Consider the following 16,030-nt stretch of genomic DNA (forward strand, 5'->3'; position numbering starts at 1 on the left):
GAGAGAAGCCGCAGCCCCGCGCCTGCCAGGGACAGAGAACTCCGAGGCTGCGGGCACCGGTGCGCTTTGTCCCTGGCAGGCGCAGGGCCGCAGCTTCTCTCCAGCTTCAAGAGGAGCTGCAGCCCTGCGCCTGCCGGGGACAGAGAGCACCGGCGCCCGCAGCCCTGGAGTTCTCTGTCCCCGGCAGGCGCGGGATCGCAGCTCCTCTTGAAGCCGGAGAGAAGCTGCGGCCCTGCACCTGCTGGGGACAGAGAGCACCAGCGCCCGCAGCCTCGGAGTTCTCTGTCCCTGGCAGGTGCGGGGCCGCGGCTTCTCTCCCCTGCTGGGCACTGGGCACTAGGCAGCGCACATCAATGCACCGCGTTGGGGACCACTGACTTAAACTGACCGGCTTGAAACCCCACTATACCGCGACCCCGCATTTATCGCGATAGAATTTTTTGGACCCCAAACATTGCGTTATAGCAGGGTTTCAGAGTGTGTGTGTGTGTATATATATATATATATATATTTTTTAAAGAGACGATTACAAAAAGTAACAATGAAAATTCAGACTAAAAACTATGTTGAATTTGAGAACAGAATTCTGTGTTGAGATGAATGGAGATCTTGGAATCATGTATCACTCAAGTAAAATTGAGTTAGAAAATTAGAGTAACTTAAATTTATGCCTTCTTTCAAAATGGGTTTTCTGTCAAATATTGAGAATCTGCTTTCTGTTATATTCAGAGAGTTAACTTTGGAGAATTGGCAGGGATGGTTTAAATAAATGAGTTTAAATTTGTAGTAGAATCCTTAAAATTATCATCTTGCCCTTGATATTTAATTTTTTTTTCCCTGGAGAGGAGTCCCGCCTCTGCTGTTGCTCCTGCACATAGTGCTTAACTGGGATTGCTGACAGTTTAGGAAATTTTGCTGCTGTATTTGTGTGAATCTGATACTTGACCATGGGTAAATTGTTCTGTAGGAGCAGTTAAAATGGAATACTTCTCTGCTCTGCTTATGTGTTTTGGGGTAGGTGGGGGAGATGAGGGATGACAAGCTCATATATCCCACCACACTGTTGGAAACAGCAGAAGATTATCCTTTGGCAGTTTCTGCCTGCAACATTTTCCCCTGACCCAGCAGATTAAAACTGATTAAGACTGCTACAGTTATGTTCTGCTTCTCTTACTGATATTATTGGGCAAGCACTGTGTGTGGGAGCATCAGCACAAATTTAGTATTGTCGGTGGGAAAGGAATACATGCACCAAGATTGAGTTGAGTGAGAGAGGCATACAGAATAAAGAGCTTGGCCCATGGCCTAATGATTTAGGACACAGCTATGTCACTTGCTCTCGTGTCAGCAGGGGTGAGGAAACCATCCCAGGCAGCACTCATCTCTGGAGGAAAGGATATGCCTCACTGTGCTCTTCAGCAGTCACCTGAGACTGACTGAAGAAAAGATTGACAAATAGTGGAGAGAAAGGACCGTAGAAACAAGGGACGGGAAGAGACTTGCAGAAACTACGGCATGGGGGTTTTGGAGAACAAGGTATCAGCATTCAAGGAAGGAGAAGTATGGCACCAGAGAAGAGGAAAGGATAGGAGAAGTGACTTGCTGAGTTTTAGGGAGGAGATAACATTTGAGGTTTTCTTATTCCATTGCAATATCTTATTAAATTTGGTAGCTGAAAGTAACACAGAAAACTAAAGCACTAAAATTTTTCAGACCCTCCCCCCTGCTTCTCCAGTTGTCTTCTTTTGGAGGGAAAAAGTGTAAGTGTGTGTGTGTGTGAGAGAATCTTTAATGTATGGTAGTGGTACCCAACATGCAGTCTGAGAGCCAAACATAGATCAGTGGAGACATAAAATGCACCCTTTGTCCCATTTAACCCTCTCTCTGCAGGGCAAGAACAAATCTGACGAACTTCTAGTTTTTATTGTTGCTGAATTTAAATAAACAATTTTAACTCTTCTCTCAAGGGAGTTACAAATTCAAACTATTTTTTTTACATTTAATTTGGACAAATTATGATTGTATGCAAATTATGTGCAGCACTTGGGCCATTGATAAGATGTTAGGATGGCTCCCAGTGTCAAAGGTTGGGCTCCTCAGTATAAACTGGCTGCTTTTACGTCATTTTAATTAGTAGGAGCAGATTGATGCTTAAGGATCAAAAATTATGGGGTCATGCAAATGTCCCAGGTAATGAACAGGAAAGTTAAAAAACTAAAGCAGAATTGTCTGTCTGTCTAAGTGGAATCCTATTTGTGAAGTGTCATTAAGTCTTGAAATAGAATTCAGAGTTTTTTTCCTCCTTCACATAAATCAAATTTGGGAGGTTTAATGGCCAAAATCCCTTTTTTGGTCTGGCATGTTGTTATAGATTCTAAGGCCAGAAGGAACCATTGTGATCATTTAGTTTGACCTTCTATATAATGCAGACCATCAAACATCTCTAAAATTAATTTCTAGAGTGTATTTGGGGCGGGGGGGAGAGTAGCATATCCATGGGTCACAGGTTTCATGGGGTAGCCGTATTAGTCTGTATCAGTAAAAACAACGAGGAGTCCTTGTAACACCTTAAAGACAAATACATTTGTTTGGGCATAAGATTTCGTGAGCTATAACCCACTTCATCAGATGCATGGAGTGGAAAATACAGTAAGCAGGTATAAATATACAGCACATGAAAAGATGGGAGTTGCCTTACCAAGTGGGGGGTCAGTGCTAACGGGGCCAATTCAGCTATGGTGGATGTGGCCCATTCCCAACAATTGACAAGAAGGGTTAAATATCAACAGAGGGAAAATTACTTTCACAGATATCTGTTTTGAATTGTTTACAACATCTACTTATTAAATGTGTCCTGCATTTTTGACTGCTTTCAAAATGTAATTTAGTGTGTTTGTCTCAGCCAAGATGGTAATAAAATAACTTGTCAATGAAGTTTGTCCAGTAATTTTACCTGTTCTCAGCTTAATCCTGTAGTTCATTTTTCTTTTGTATTAAAGATAAAAGTAAATGGGAGCTGTCTTGTTTTGAACTGTGGAAAGTTTGAAATCATTATATAATGTTTTGCGATGAGACAGATTCACAAACACCAGCAATTAATACTAAATCTACATCAGGATAGGACTCAGAATGCTTGATCAGGATTGGGGACTCCATTGTGCTAGGTTCTGTAGAGACCTAGTGCTAAACAGGGTCCTTACTCCAAAGATCTATCAGTCTCAGATAAGAGAAAAGAACAGATAAGCCTGTTTGATGGAGGTGTTCTGAACAATGTCTCTGTTCTTAAATGGTAACTCACTCCTCCCATAAAACCTTACACCAAAGCAGCCTTCTTTGTCCAAAGAGTGCTGAATGGAACTCCCTATGTATCTCGTCAACTCCATCTTTTTAATCAACTGCAGAACAATGACAGCATGGGAATCGAAAGAGACAGCCTCAGGGCATGTCTTCACTAGCAAAGTTAAAGAGCTGGCTGTGGCAGTGCTTTAATGGAACTGTGTAGTCGCGGCAACACTGGCACTTTACTGTGCTGAAACTTGCAGTGCTCAGGGGAATGTTTTTTCACACCCTTGAGCGAGAAAGTTGCAGCGCTTTAAAGTGCCAATGTAGACAAGCCCTCAGTAACTGAGCGTGGGTGTTGCACCAAACTGTGGAATGTCAATGACAATGTCATCATATCACAAATACTCTAAAAGAAATATGAACTAATTGTTGTTGGGGGTCATATTGGTTGGATTGTACACCTCTACCCTGATATGTGGTCCTATATAACGCAAATTTGGATATAACGCGGTAAACCAGCGGTCCGGGGCATGGGGCTGCTTTACAGCGTTATATCTGACTTAGTGTTACTGCAAGTGGTTCCTCTGCGCCCACCCGTTACTTGCTGCGGCCCTCCCTGGGGCCCCCCTGCCTCAGCTCACCTCCACTCTGCCTCCTTCCACGAGCGCACCGCAGCTTTGCTTCTCTTCCCTCCCAGGCTTGCCGCGCCAATCAGCTCTTTGGCGCGGCAAGCCTGGGAGGGAGGAGAGGCAGAGCTGTGGCACGCTCGTGGAAGGAGGTGGAGCAGAGGTGAGCTGGGGCAGGGGGGCCGCAGCAAGTAAAGAGGGGGCAGAGGAACTGCTCCCCACCCCAGCTCACCTCCACTCCGCCGCCACCTCCTCCTATGAGCACGCTGCTCAGCTCCGCTTCTCCCTCTCTCCCAGGCTTGCCGTGCCAAACAGCTAATTGATGCGGCAAGCCTGGGAGGGACGGGGGAGAAGCAGAGCTGTGGTGCGCTTATGGGAGGAGGTGGAACGGAGGTGAGCTGGGGCGGGGGGATCCTGGGGAGGGCTGCAGCAAGTAACGGGGGGTGCAGAGAAACAGCTCCCCGCTCCAGCTCATCTCTGCCTCTTCCCCTGACTGTGCTGCTGCTCCGCTTCTCTCCTCCCCCCCAGGCTTGCCAGGCCAAACAGCTGATTGGTATGGCAAGCCTGGAAGGGAGGGAGAAGCGGAGTGGCAGCGGCATGCTCAGGGAGGAGGCGGAGGCAGAGCGGAGGTGAGCTGGGGCGGGGAGTGGTTCCTCTCTCTACACCGATATAACGCGGTCTCACCTATAACACGGTATACTTGTTTTGTTTTCAAAATCCTAGAGTTTTCCTTTGAGTGCTTACTCATGTTCATTCTAATATAGGTGTGCACGCGCTGTGTGCATTGCTGCCAGAAAGTTTTCCCTCAGTGCTATCCATTGGGTCTGTTCTGGTGCCCCATGAAGTCATGCCCATAGCGCCAGTATACAGGGTCCTGCTGCTCTGCCACCCATCCGTTCCTTCTTAATACCCACGGTGGCCGCTGGAACTTTTGCTTGTCTTTGTGTTCACACAAGTACTTTCCTTAGTGGACTTTGGTTCTTTTCCTATATATAGTTAAATAATAGTGGTTAGAGTTTATGGTCTATTGTTAGTTAGTAGTTAATACATTAGGACCTTGCTTTCTGGGGTTACCCCTTTCCCAATCTCCCAGATTTAAGCTATGTGAGGCTTGGCATAATCCATGCCAATTAGTGCCACCCCACCTCCCCATTCTGCTGTCTTTAGTGCTCGGGGGGAGGAAGGACTCCTTATCTGTGTTCTGAGATTCTCGGCACCATCAGGGCTCTCTGGTACAGAGGAGATCTGTGCCTCACTGGGACACTTGGCACCTCTCCCAGTCACTGGTGCCAAAGAAGCGAAGAAAAACAGACATGGAGTGCTCCCCAGCTCTGAAAACCACTGGTCACAGGGAAGTTGGCAGAGTTAGACCCGTGCCAGGTCTCACGAGTCAACAGCTACCAGCATAGTACCATTGACTCCAGCCCAGGAAAGAGACCCATCGAGGCCAGTACTGTTGGACTCTCCAAGGGAGAGCCATCTGAGTGCAGCTCTGGTGCTTCCATCTATGTCAGAGGCGTTCGAGGCAGCAAGGGAGCTTATTAGTCCCTCCTCTATTGCCATCCCTTACCAGGTGTGAATGGGCACTAGAGACGAGAGCAGCTATGGCACAGAGGCCTCAGGTGCCACTGAAGGGAAAACTGGTGGTGATGACATAGCACTGGTCGCCTCCCTCTTGGCACTGCTCTCAAGCACCAACTGGTACCGCTCCTCCATGGTCACCAAGGAGAGATTCCTCACAATCAGACTCTGAGGCAGAATCTTATACCTCCCACAGGAGGTAACACCGGTCCAACCGCTGATACCTGACAGCTGATATGGGCCAAGGGTTCTCACCAGTGGCCTGGCCAGCACAGTGGAAGATGCCAGGGCAATGGCTTTTCTGGAATCCCTGAGCCTTCCATCTGGTCCAAGGCCTCAGTCGAGGAGATCTTACTGTGTTGTGTTGGAGTGTAGAACTCCCCCACCTCCCTTGGTACAGGAATCAGGACCCGTTACCAAGCCCAGCACCGAAATTCAGGACCTAGTACTGCATGATCCTTCAGGTGCTGAAGGACAGGAACAAGGCCCTATAACTGTGCTTACATCCTCCTCCTCCTCTCCTGATGAGGTGGTAGTGGGGACTTCAGTTGCGCCTGCTCATGACGACTACAGTGCACACCAGGAGCTCCTCAGGAGAGTAGCCCAAAACCTGAGGATCCAGGTGGAGGAAATCTTGATGGCCTCCCATGCCTTGGTGGACATCTTGGCCTTTTCGGGGCCATCGTGAGTGGCTTTGCCTCTGAATGGTGCCATTCTGGAATCTGTTAAGGCCCTGTGGCAGACTCCTTGTAACCCACTGGAAAGAGAGTGGAGAAAAAGTATTTTGTTCCCCTGAAGGGGTTTGAATACTTATACATCCATCCTCCTCCAGGGTCGCGAGTGGTGAATGAACGAGAGAGGCAGGGACAGCAAAGACCTACCCCGAAGGCCAAGGACGCCAAGGAGCTGGATCTCTTTGGCAGAGAGATCTACTCCACAGTGGGGGCTACAACCATGGCTTTGGCTGTGGTCATGAGGAGAAGCTCATGGCTACAGGCCTTGGGCCTCCCATACGAAGTGCAGCGGACTATCCAGGACCTCCCTTTTGAGGGTATGTTTTTCTTTTTGGAGCAGACAGACTCTAAGCTCCACAGTTTAAAGGATTTGAGGACCACCCTAAGTCCCTAGGACTGCACATCCCGACCCAGTTGAGAAAGCACTTAAAACCCCAGCCATTGCCCCGTTTTTACCAGCCTCAGTCAAGGCCAGATGATGATAAAGAGGCGGGGTAGGAGCTATAAGAGGAGGCCTCCTGCCCAGTCTTTGTTGGCCCATAGGACTGGCCCTGCCAGACAATTGTCTGGGTCTAAGTAGGCCTTTTGAGGGTACACCAGAGGATGGAGTACTAGGACAGTGTCTGGATCCCACCCTTCCCAATTTTTTGTCGATTGGTTATTCCACTTCTATTGGGCGTGGGCCCATATCACCTCAGGCTACTGAGTGCCACACAGTAGGATTGGGATACGCCCTGCAGTTCAGTTCTTCCCCTCCTTTCCACCCTCCCTCCCTGTCCCTCATCAGGGACCCTTCTCATGAGCAACTTCTAATCCAGGAAGTGCGAATGCTTCTGCAAGTGGGAGCAGTAGAGGAGGTTCCTTTGGAGCTAAGGGCAGGGGGTTTTACTCCCGTTATTTCTTAATCCCAGAGGCCAACAGCAGTCTCAAACCCATCCTGGACCTGCAAAACCTCAGCAGATCCATGAAAAAGCTGAAGTTCTGCATGGTTTCCTTGGCTTCCATTATCCCTTCTGTGGACATCCCTTCTGTGGATCCAGGAGACTGGTATGCCACTCTCCTATTTCAATCTTCCAAGGCCACAGAAGATTCATGTAATTAGTTGTGAACCAGGTATGTTACCAGTTCACTGTACTTCCATTGACCCTATCAGAAGCCCCTCAGGTTTTCACAAAGTGTGTGGCAGTTGTCTTGGCTTTCCTAAGGAAACAAAACATTCAGGTACTGTATATCCTTACCTTGATGCCTGGCTGATCAGAAGTCAGACCATGGCCCACATGGATGCAGACATATGGCTAATACTATCAACCTTCCAGAAATTAGGGCCTGTTGATAAACATGCAGAAGTAAATGCTCTCCCCTGTCCAAAGGATAGAGTTCATAGGAGTGGTTCTCAACTTGGTCCAGGCAAGAGCCTTCCTTCATGCGCTGATATGGTGAAACATGCAAGATTGCAACTCAGACCTCTTTAGGTCTGGCTAGCATCAGTGTACCAAACAGGCCAGGACTGCTTGGACATGGTAGTCACACTTCCCCATTCAGTGATCACCACCCTCCTATGGTGGCTGGATCCAGAGACTGTATGTGCAGGTGTCCCATTCTTGAATCCACAGCCATCAATGTCTCCAGTCACCGAGGCTCTCGGATATTAGGGCCTTTTTATTTCAGAACCACCATACAGAGTCTTCTTCAAGAACAAGGTCCAGCTGCGCTCTCATTCAGCCGCATTCGTGACAGAGGTTCCTGTGATGGGTTCAATCACAGAGATCCCCTTGAGACTTTCGCCTGATATGTTGAAATTACCTCTGAACCCATTTTCCTTGCCAGCTTAGGACTTCCAGAACCCTGTCTTGTTGAGCCAGACACACTAGCCCGCTGCAACACAGATCCAGGGTCTGGTCCACGCCCCCAAAGCTGCCGACTTAGGTAACCTGCTGAACTGTTTTCAGTTATCTCCAGCATCCAAACACCCATTTCCCAATGGGCTCCAAACCCCAAATAAATCTATTTTACTCTGTATAAAGCTTTTACAGGGTAAATTAATAAATTGTCCACCCTCTATAACAGTGATACATATGCACATCTGTTTGCCCCCCCCCCGTATTAATCACATACTCTGGTTTTATTAATAAAAAAGTGATTTTTATTAAATATAAAAAGTAGGATTTAAGTGGTGTCAAGAAATAACAGACAGAACAAAGTAAGTCACCAAGCAAAATAAAGCAAAAACATGGAAGTCTAAGCCTAATACATTAAGAAACTGATTACAAATAATAGCTCACCCTTAAAGATGTTCCAATAAGCTTCTTTCACAGACTAGACTCCTTCCTAGTCTGGGCCCAATCCTTTCCCTGGTACAGTTCTTGTTAGTTCCAGCAGACATCTCCGGTGGTAAGCAGGGGTTTTCTCATGACTGTAGCCACTCTTGTCCTGCTCCACCCCCTTTTATAGTTTTGGCACAAGGTAGGAATCTTTTGTGTCTCTGGGTCCCCACCCCTCCTCCTAAATGGAAAAGTACCAGATTTAAGATGGATTTCATTATCAAATGACATGGTTACATATCACTAAGACCCCTAGTCTCCATTCTTCCTGGGTTGGCCTACACGGACACAGGAAGGCTTGCAGGTAAATAAACCATTTACAACCAATTGTCCTAGTCAATGGGAGCCATCAAGATTCTAAACCATCATTAATGGCCCACACTTTGCATAATTATTACAATAGGACCTCAGAGTTATACTTCATATTTCTAGCTTCAGATACAAGAATGATACAGACATACAAATAGGAGGAATATATTCAGTGGTTTGTAACCTTTGTTGTGATACCTTACAAGAGACCTTTTGCATAAAGCATATTTCAGTTGCATCATATTTACACTCATAAGCATATTTCCATAAAACATATGGAGTGCAGTGTCACAGTTCCCATCCAGGGTATCTGTAGAGTGGCAACATAGTCTTTGGTCCACACTTTTTGCAACTCATTATGCCGTCAGTCAGCAGGCCAGATTTGGCAGAGCAGTTCTACAGTCTGCTTGTCATTGAACTCCGAACCCCGCTCCTTCATCTGCTTGAGAGTCACCTACATTGGAATGGACGTGAGCAAGCACTTGAAGAAAAAATGTTTTTTGTTTTTTTTTCTGTAACTGCTGTTCTTCGAGATATGTTGCTCATGTCCATTTCAGAACCCACCCTCCAGCCCCTCTGTAGGAGTTAGCCGGCAAGAAGAAGCTGAGGGGGCAGTCGGATGGCAGGATTTTATATATTGGCACTATGAGGGCGCAACTCCAGAGGCACCAGAGCTGACCTGACGGATACCAGCGAGGAAAACTTTACGCTGGTGGTGCGCGCAGCATGCACACACCTATATTGGAAAGAATATGAGCACCACCTCTCAAAGAACAACAGTTACGGAAGGTTAATTGTGTTTTGTTTGTAGTTTCAAGTTGTTTGACGTGTGAAAAACGACACTTGCAGTATTTTCACAAATGTGTTTTCTTTTAGCTGTTTGATGAGAAGCTTCAGCACTGCATAGATGATGAACAGAGAAAAGCAAGTACACTTTATCTTATATAGATATTGAGGCCTTTCTTTTTGACATTTTTGATTTTATTTCCATTTTCATTAATCTCTTATAATTGTGAATCATGTTTTAAGCCTGATTTTAATCTACAGTTGATAAAAATAAATTCTTGATCTGTCTTGTTTAGAACTTCTTACAGGAGTTACATATTGTGAATAACTGGGGGAATATAACTTTATATAATGAGATTTTTATAACATTGGGATATCACCTTTAAAGCTTTAAAACAAAGTTTCATTCTTTTAAGAAATGGTTCTAATACCTTTTTAGATGTGTGGACAACACAGTATAATTTTCAAACTCCCAAATCTCCTCCAGCACAACTGTCATTGACATATATGAAGACATTTTGGTATAAAATAACCAAATTTTGGTTCATTCATCAATGTTTGAAAGTCATAGGTTGAACAAGCATAGTGGAAAAGCATATAAGGAGCACACTGGGTTTTTAGTTTTTTTTAAATTATTTTATTTTTTTAAGCAGTGCACGTATTTGGAGCTCAGCCCTGCACATATTTGGAGCTCTCCATAGGCTGAGAGAGACTTAGAGAAAAGTCTGACTAGCCAGTCTTACATTTGATCACTCTGAGTATATCCTTGTTGGTTGTCTTCCACTTATTTCTCTTTTCCCTTTCTCTTTCTACCCAACCCCCAACAAAAGAATTTTTTGATCAGGGAGGGTTGTGTAAATGTGCAGTCTATAACATTCACATGCTTTGGGGCTGTATGCTCCAGAATGCAATATGTCATCCAGAGAGTACAAAACTTGAAACTTTCAGCCAGGCTGTCGCTCATTTCAAAAGCTGATGTATATACTTGCTCCCATCCAGTGTCATTTTTGGGAGCATGGCAGTAGGACAAAATGTCTCAAATTGCTATTTTTAAGAGAGACAAACGTTTTATCAAAGACTTTTTCTTGGGAGATGGTGGAAGGGAAAGAACGTTACAAAAAAAAAAACCTAGCTTGTGAACTTTAATACCTGGAAATAGGGAATTAAAATTAAAGCTATTGCTCAGTTATAATAACTGTTGCACTGTCACTGTAATGTTAAAATAGTTGGATTTGGGAATTTTTGTGAATTTTGTACTTATTTCTCCGAGTTTTCCCTTGTGTTTAAAAGCAAAGCTTCTTCCTTTCAGTATTGTTGTTTGAGTACACTTTGATGCTTCCTCACATAATACACCTCTACCCCGATATAACACGAATTCGTGTTATAAACGTGGTAAAGCAGTGCTCCAGGGGGGCGGGGCTGCGCACTCTGGCGGATCAAAGCAAGTTCAATATAACGCGATTTCACCTATAATGTGCTAAGATTTTTTGGCTCTCAAGGACAGCGTTATATCAGGGTAGAGGCGTATTATGTAAAGGATGTGACTTTGTATTTGTTCCCCTTCATGTCTGGTGGTCATAATGGCAGATTAGCAATCTTATGTGTTGATCTTTCTGTCCACTTCTTGGTGGCATGTACAGATTTTAAAATGTGCTTGTTGCTCAGTTCAAACTTGCTTGACTAGCCTCTGGACAAGCAACTGCAAGAAGAGAACTTATTTTTTTGTTTGTTTTTTAACTAGAAAATTATTCCTTCAATTTTTACCTCTGTCCAGCTGTGCTCATGCAGATCAGGAAATACATTAGCCCTCCCTGTGACAGTAAGAAGCACTTGAGTCACTTTTAATCCTTGGAGGCTTCTTCAAGGATTGTGTTACAGCTAGAGGATGCATTTTCATATTTAATCTGAGCAAGACATACATCAGTAGAACAGGAAGATTTGATTTCAAAGAGTTTTTTTTTTAAATGTTGTATCAATAATGTTTTTACTACAGATTCCACTTCTTCCCCATTTAAAACAAACAAAAAGCATCACTTTTTAAAAATTGAATCTTCCTGTCCCTTTGGGCTAAAACAGGTAAGGAATTCTTTGGCGGCAGCAGCTTAATGCTTCTATTTCCTTAAATAAGGATTAAGCTTTTCACTATACTTTGGTTAAGCAGTTGTTCCACAGATGTATGGTTTGAGGGAAAGTTATGCAGCTGGAAATCCATTTCTACACTTTCTTTCCCACTAGGTCTTCATTAAAAATTCTAGCAGAAAGCCTGTTTGTTTTTTCTTTTCATGTTTTGTAGTACGATTCATAAGTTTAAATGGGCCATTAGAAGACAGGTTTTCTTTTTAGTTGGAATCAAAGCGGAGTGAAAGTGTTTCAAGATGAACTGTTCAAACTTAAGGTAGCTGCTGTGTTCCAGCAGACCAAAGTCAGGCTTTTTCTAGTATCCTGTAATTTCTTTTGAAACTCAGTTCAGTGTTTACATGCAGGGCAGGATTGGAAATGTGAACCAGAACTAATTGGCTTTGAGCATTGTGTCAAGCATTGTTTAGTATTGCAAAGAGCCTGGAAATAATGACCTCCTAAACAATTGAGCACAACCTGTTTTTTCAGGTGGGAAAAGTCTGTTTCCGGTGCTGCTAGGCAACCACTTCTTGATAATACGATAGGTAGTAGCTAGGATGTTTTTACAAATAGGTGGCAGATAATCATTGTTTCTTAAGACATTAAGCAGCCTACTTCAATAACCATTTGGAGACCTAACAAATACTGTGTGTGTGTGTGTGTGTGTGTGTGTGTATGTATATGTATATATGTATGTATATGTATATGTATATATATATATATATATATATATATATATATATATATATATATATAGTATTATATAATGTTAGATATTACAAAATATTGTTGTTTAAATTATGAAACCCACATTTTAAAGAATGTACAATAAAAGTTAAGGAATATGTGTTAAATAGTTCAGAAAACATTTATTGTATACAGTGATACTGAAGAATGTTTGCATTTTAAATAATGTCTCGCTCTTACACAGCATTCTTCATCCATAGATCTCAAAAGTGCTTTTAAATAGGTCAGTATGCATCATTATCCCCATTTTATACATGAAACATATCTGTTAATATAAATTAAAGCATTATTTAGAAACGAGTGGTGAAATCCTGTCCTGGTTAAGTCACAAGGGTCAGGATTTCACCCTAGGGCACAATTCCACTTAGTTCTTCAATAATCCAACCATATCTAGCAACACTTGACTTATTCACCTATTGAAGAGTGGGTGCAACGTGTACATTTGTTAGGACTGTCAATTAATCGCAGTTAACTCACGCGATTAACTCAAAAAATTAATTACGATTAAAAAAAATAAAAATCATGATTAATCAGTTTTAATCACACTGTTAGTAGAATACCAATTGAAATGTTTTGAATGTTTTCTACATTTTCATATATATTGTATTCTGTTATAACTGAAATCAATGTATATTATTTTTTATCATTTTTACAGTGCAAATATTTGTAGATGAGTATTTTTCAATTCACCTCATACAAGTACTGTAGTGCAATCTTTGTCATGAAAGTGCAACTTACAAATATAGATTTTTGTTTTGTTACATAACTGCACTCAAAAACAAAAGAATGTAAAACTTCAGACCCTACAAGTCCACTCCATCCTACTTTTGTTTAGCCAATCGCTAAGACAAACAAGTTTGTTTACATTTACAGGAGATAATGCTGCCCTCTTCTTCTTTACAATGTCACCAGAAAGTGCACTTGCATGGCACTTTTGTAGCCAGCACTGCAAGGTATTTACGTGCCAGATATGCTAAACATTTGTATGCCCCTTCATGCTTCGGTCACCATTCCATAGGACTTGTTTCTATGCTGATGACACTTGTTTAAAAAAAAATTGCATTAATTAAATTTGTGACTGAACTCTTTGGGGGAGAATTGTATGTCTCCTGCCCTGTTTTACCTTCATTCTGCCATATATTTCATGATACAGCAGTCTTGGATGATGACCCTGCACATGTTGTTCATTTTAAGAACACTTTCACTGCAGATTTGACAAAACGCAAAGAGGGTACCAATGTGAGATTTCTAAAGATAGCTACAGCACTCGACCCAAGGTTTAAGAATCTGAAGTGCCTTCCACAATCTGAGAGGGACGAGGGGTGGAGCATGCTTTCAGAAGTCTTAAAAGAGCAACACTCCGATGCGGAAACTACAGAACCTGAACTTCCAAAAAAGAAAATCAGCTTTCTGCTGGTGGCATCTGATTCAGATAATGAATGTGAACATGTTGGTCTGCACTGCTTTGGATTGTTATCGAGTGGAACCTGTCATCATGGATGCATATCCTCTGGGGCTGCCTTTTGAGCCCTTGGCGACATGCTCCCTGCTCTCTCTCTCTTACAGGGTGGTGTTTCTGGTAGTGATTCCCTTGGCTAGAAGGGTGTCTGAGCTCAAGGCCTAACATCAGAGCTCCCTTACACCTGTATTCTATAAGGACAAGGTTCAGCTCAGGCCTCACCCAGCTTTTCTCCCGAAGGCTGTCTCTCAATTTCACATCAACCAGAACATCTTCCTCCCTGTATTCTACCCTAAGTCACACTCTAGTGCCAGGGAACAAAGGCTTCACTCATTGGATGTCTGCAGAGTGCTAGCCTTCTACATCAAGAGAACAAAACTGTTCTGAAGGTCCATCCAGTTATTCGTGGCAGTGGCGGACAGAATGAAAGATCTTCCTGTCTCCTCTCAACGTATCTCATCATGGATCACATCATGAATTCAGGAGTGCTACAACTTGGCAAAGGTGCCCACTCCTTCAATCACTGTGCACTCCACCAGGGCTCAGGCCTGTTCAGCGGCATTCCTGGCGCAGGTTCCCACCCAGGAAATTTGCAGAGCAGCAACGTGGTCCTCCATATACACTTTCACCATCCACTACTTGATTACCCAGCAAGCCAGAGACAATGTGGCCTTTGGAAGAGTGGTGCTCCAATCAGTGTACGACTCTGACCCCTCCTCCTGAACTTGGGCTTGTGAGTCACCTGATTGGAATTGACATGAACAAGCACTCGAAGAAAAAATGGTTACTAACCTTCTCATAACTGTTGTTCTTCGAGATGTGTTGTTTGTCTATTCCAATACCCACCCTCCTACCCCTCTGTCGGAGTAGCCGGCAGGAAGGAACTGAAGGGGTGGTGGGTTGGCAGGGCCCTATATTGAGTGCCATGAAGGTGTGACTCCAGGGGGCGCCCAGGCCAACCCTCTGGACGCTGCTAAGGGAAAAATCGGAGTCTTGTGAGCCGTAAATGACTCTTTAATGTGTCTCCTGCTGCTCTTTGCAGCATGTGGTATTAAAACACTGTGTGATTTAGTTATTAACCAATTGTAGTTGATAAAATATTTTTATTACATATATTTGCACAGTAAAAAATGAAAAAGTCGAAGCATGAAGGGGCATACGAATGTTTAGCATGTCTGACAAAATTACCTTGATATGCCAGCTACTACAGTGTCATGCAAACGCCTGCTCTCACTTTCAGGTGACATTGTAAATAAGAAGAGGGCAGCATTATCTCCCATAAATGTAAACAAACTTGTTTGTCGTAATGATTGGCAGAACAAGAAGTAGGATTGGGTGGACTTGTAGGCTCAAAAGCTTTCCATTGTTTTGTTTTTGAGTGTAGTTATATAAAAAGAAAATAAAAATTACATTTGTAAGTTGCACTTTCACGATAGAGATTGCACTATAGTACTTGTATGAGGTGAATTGAAAAATACTATTATATTTTTTACAGTGCATTATTTGTAATGAAAAATATAAGCACTGTACACTTTGTATTCTGTGTTGTAATTGAAGTCAGTATTTGAAAATGTAGAAAAAACATACAAAAATATTTATAATTTGAAATTGGTATTCTATTGTGATTAAAACTGAAATTAATTGTGATTATTTTTTAATCTAGTTAATTTTGTTTTATGTTAATCACTTGAGTTAAGTGCGATTAATTGACAGCCCTAATGAATATATAGTACTATAGTAAATGTAACAATGAATCATACTCCTGTGGCTCTTTTGAATACAGTAACTCCTCACTTAAAGTTGTCCCGTTGTTTCATTGTTACGTTGCTGATCAGTTAGGGAACATGCTCGTTTAAAGTTGCACAATGCTCCCTTATCGCGTTGTTTGGCAGCTGCCTGCTTTGTTCACAGCTTGCAGAAAGAGCAGCCTTTTCCAGCTGGCTGGTGGGGGCTTGGAACCAGGGTGGACCCGCAGCCCCCCTATCAGCTCTCCACTCCCCTAAGTTCCCTGTGCAGCAGCTGCCCATTAGGCTATCAATTGCCGGGCAGTTCAGCTGTTCCTCCCCC

The 16,030-nt window shown here is 43.4% G+C and overlaps 1 protein-coding gene across 6 annotated transcripts in view; it reads left to right on the forward strand.

The window, feature by feature from the left end:
* OSBPL9 (oxysterol binding protein like 9) overlaps positions 1–16,030 on the forward strand; it is a 116,466-nt gene that overhangs the window by 59,964 nt on the left and 40,472 nt on the right. For 4 of the 6 annotated variants that reach the window (XM_045028845.1, XM_045028846.1, XM_045028847.1 and 1 more), the window contains one exon: positions 9,730–9,777. In XM_045028845.1, coding sequence (XP_044884780.1) covers positions 9,730–9,777 — 48 coding nt within the window. Of the gene's footprint in view, positions 1–9,729; positions 9,778–12,708; positions 12,728–16,030 lie in introns of those variants that run through there. The other 2 variants (XM_045028848.1, XM_045028849.1) reach the window with 2 other exon arrangements.

Source organism: Mauremys mutica, chromosome 8, assembly GCF_020497125.1.
Source record: "Mauremys mutica isolate MM-2020 ecotype Southern chromosome 8, ASM2049712v1, whole genome shotgun sequence".
Classification (NCBI taxonomy): Eukaryota; Metazoa; Chordata; order Testudines; family Geoemydidae; genus Mauremys; species Mauremys mutica.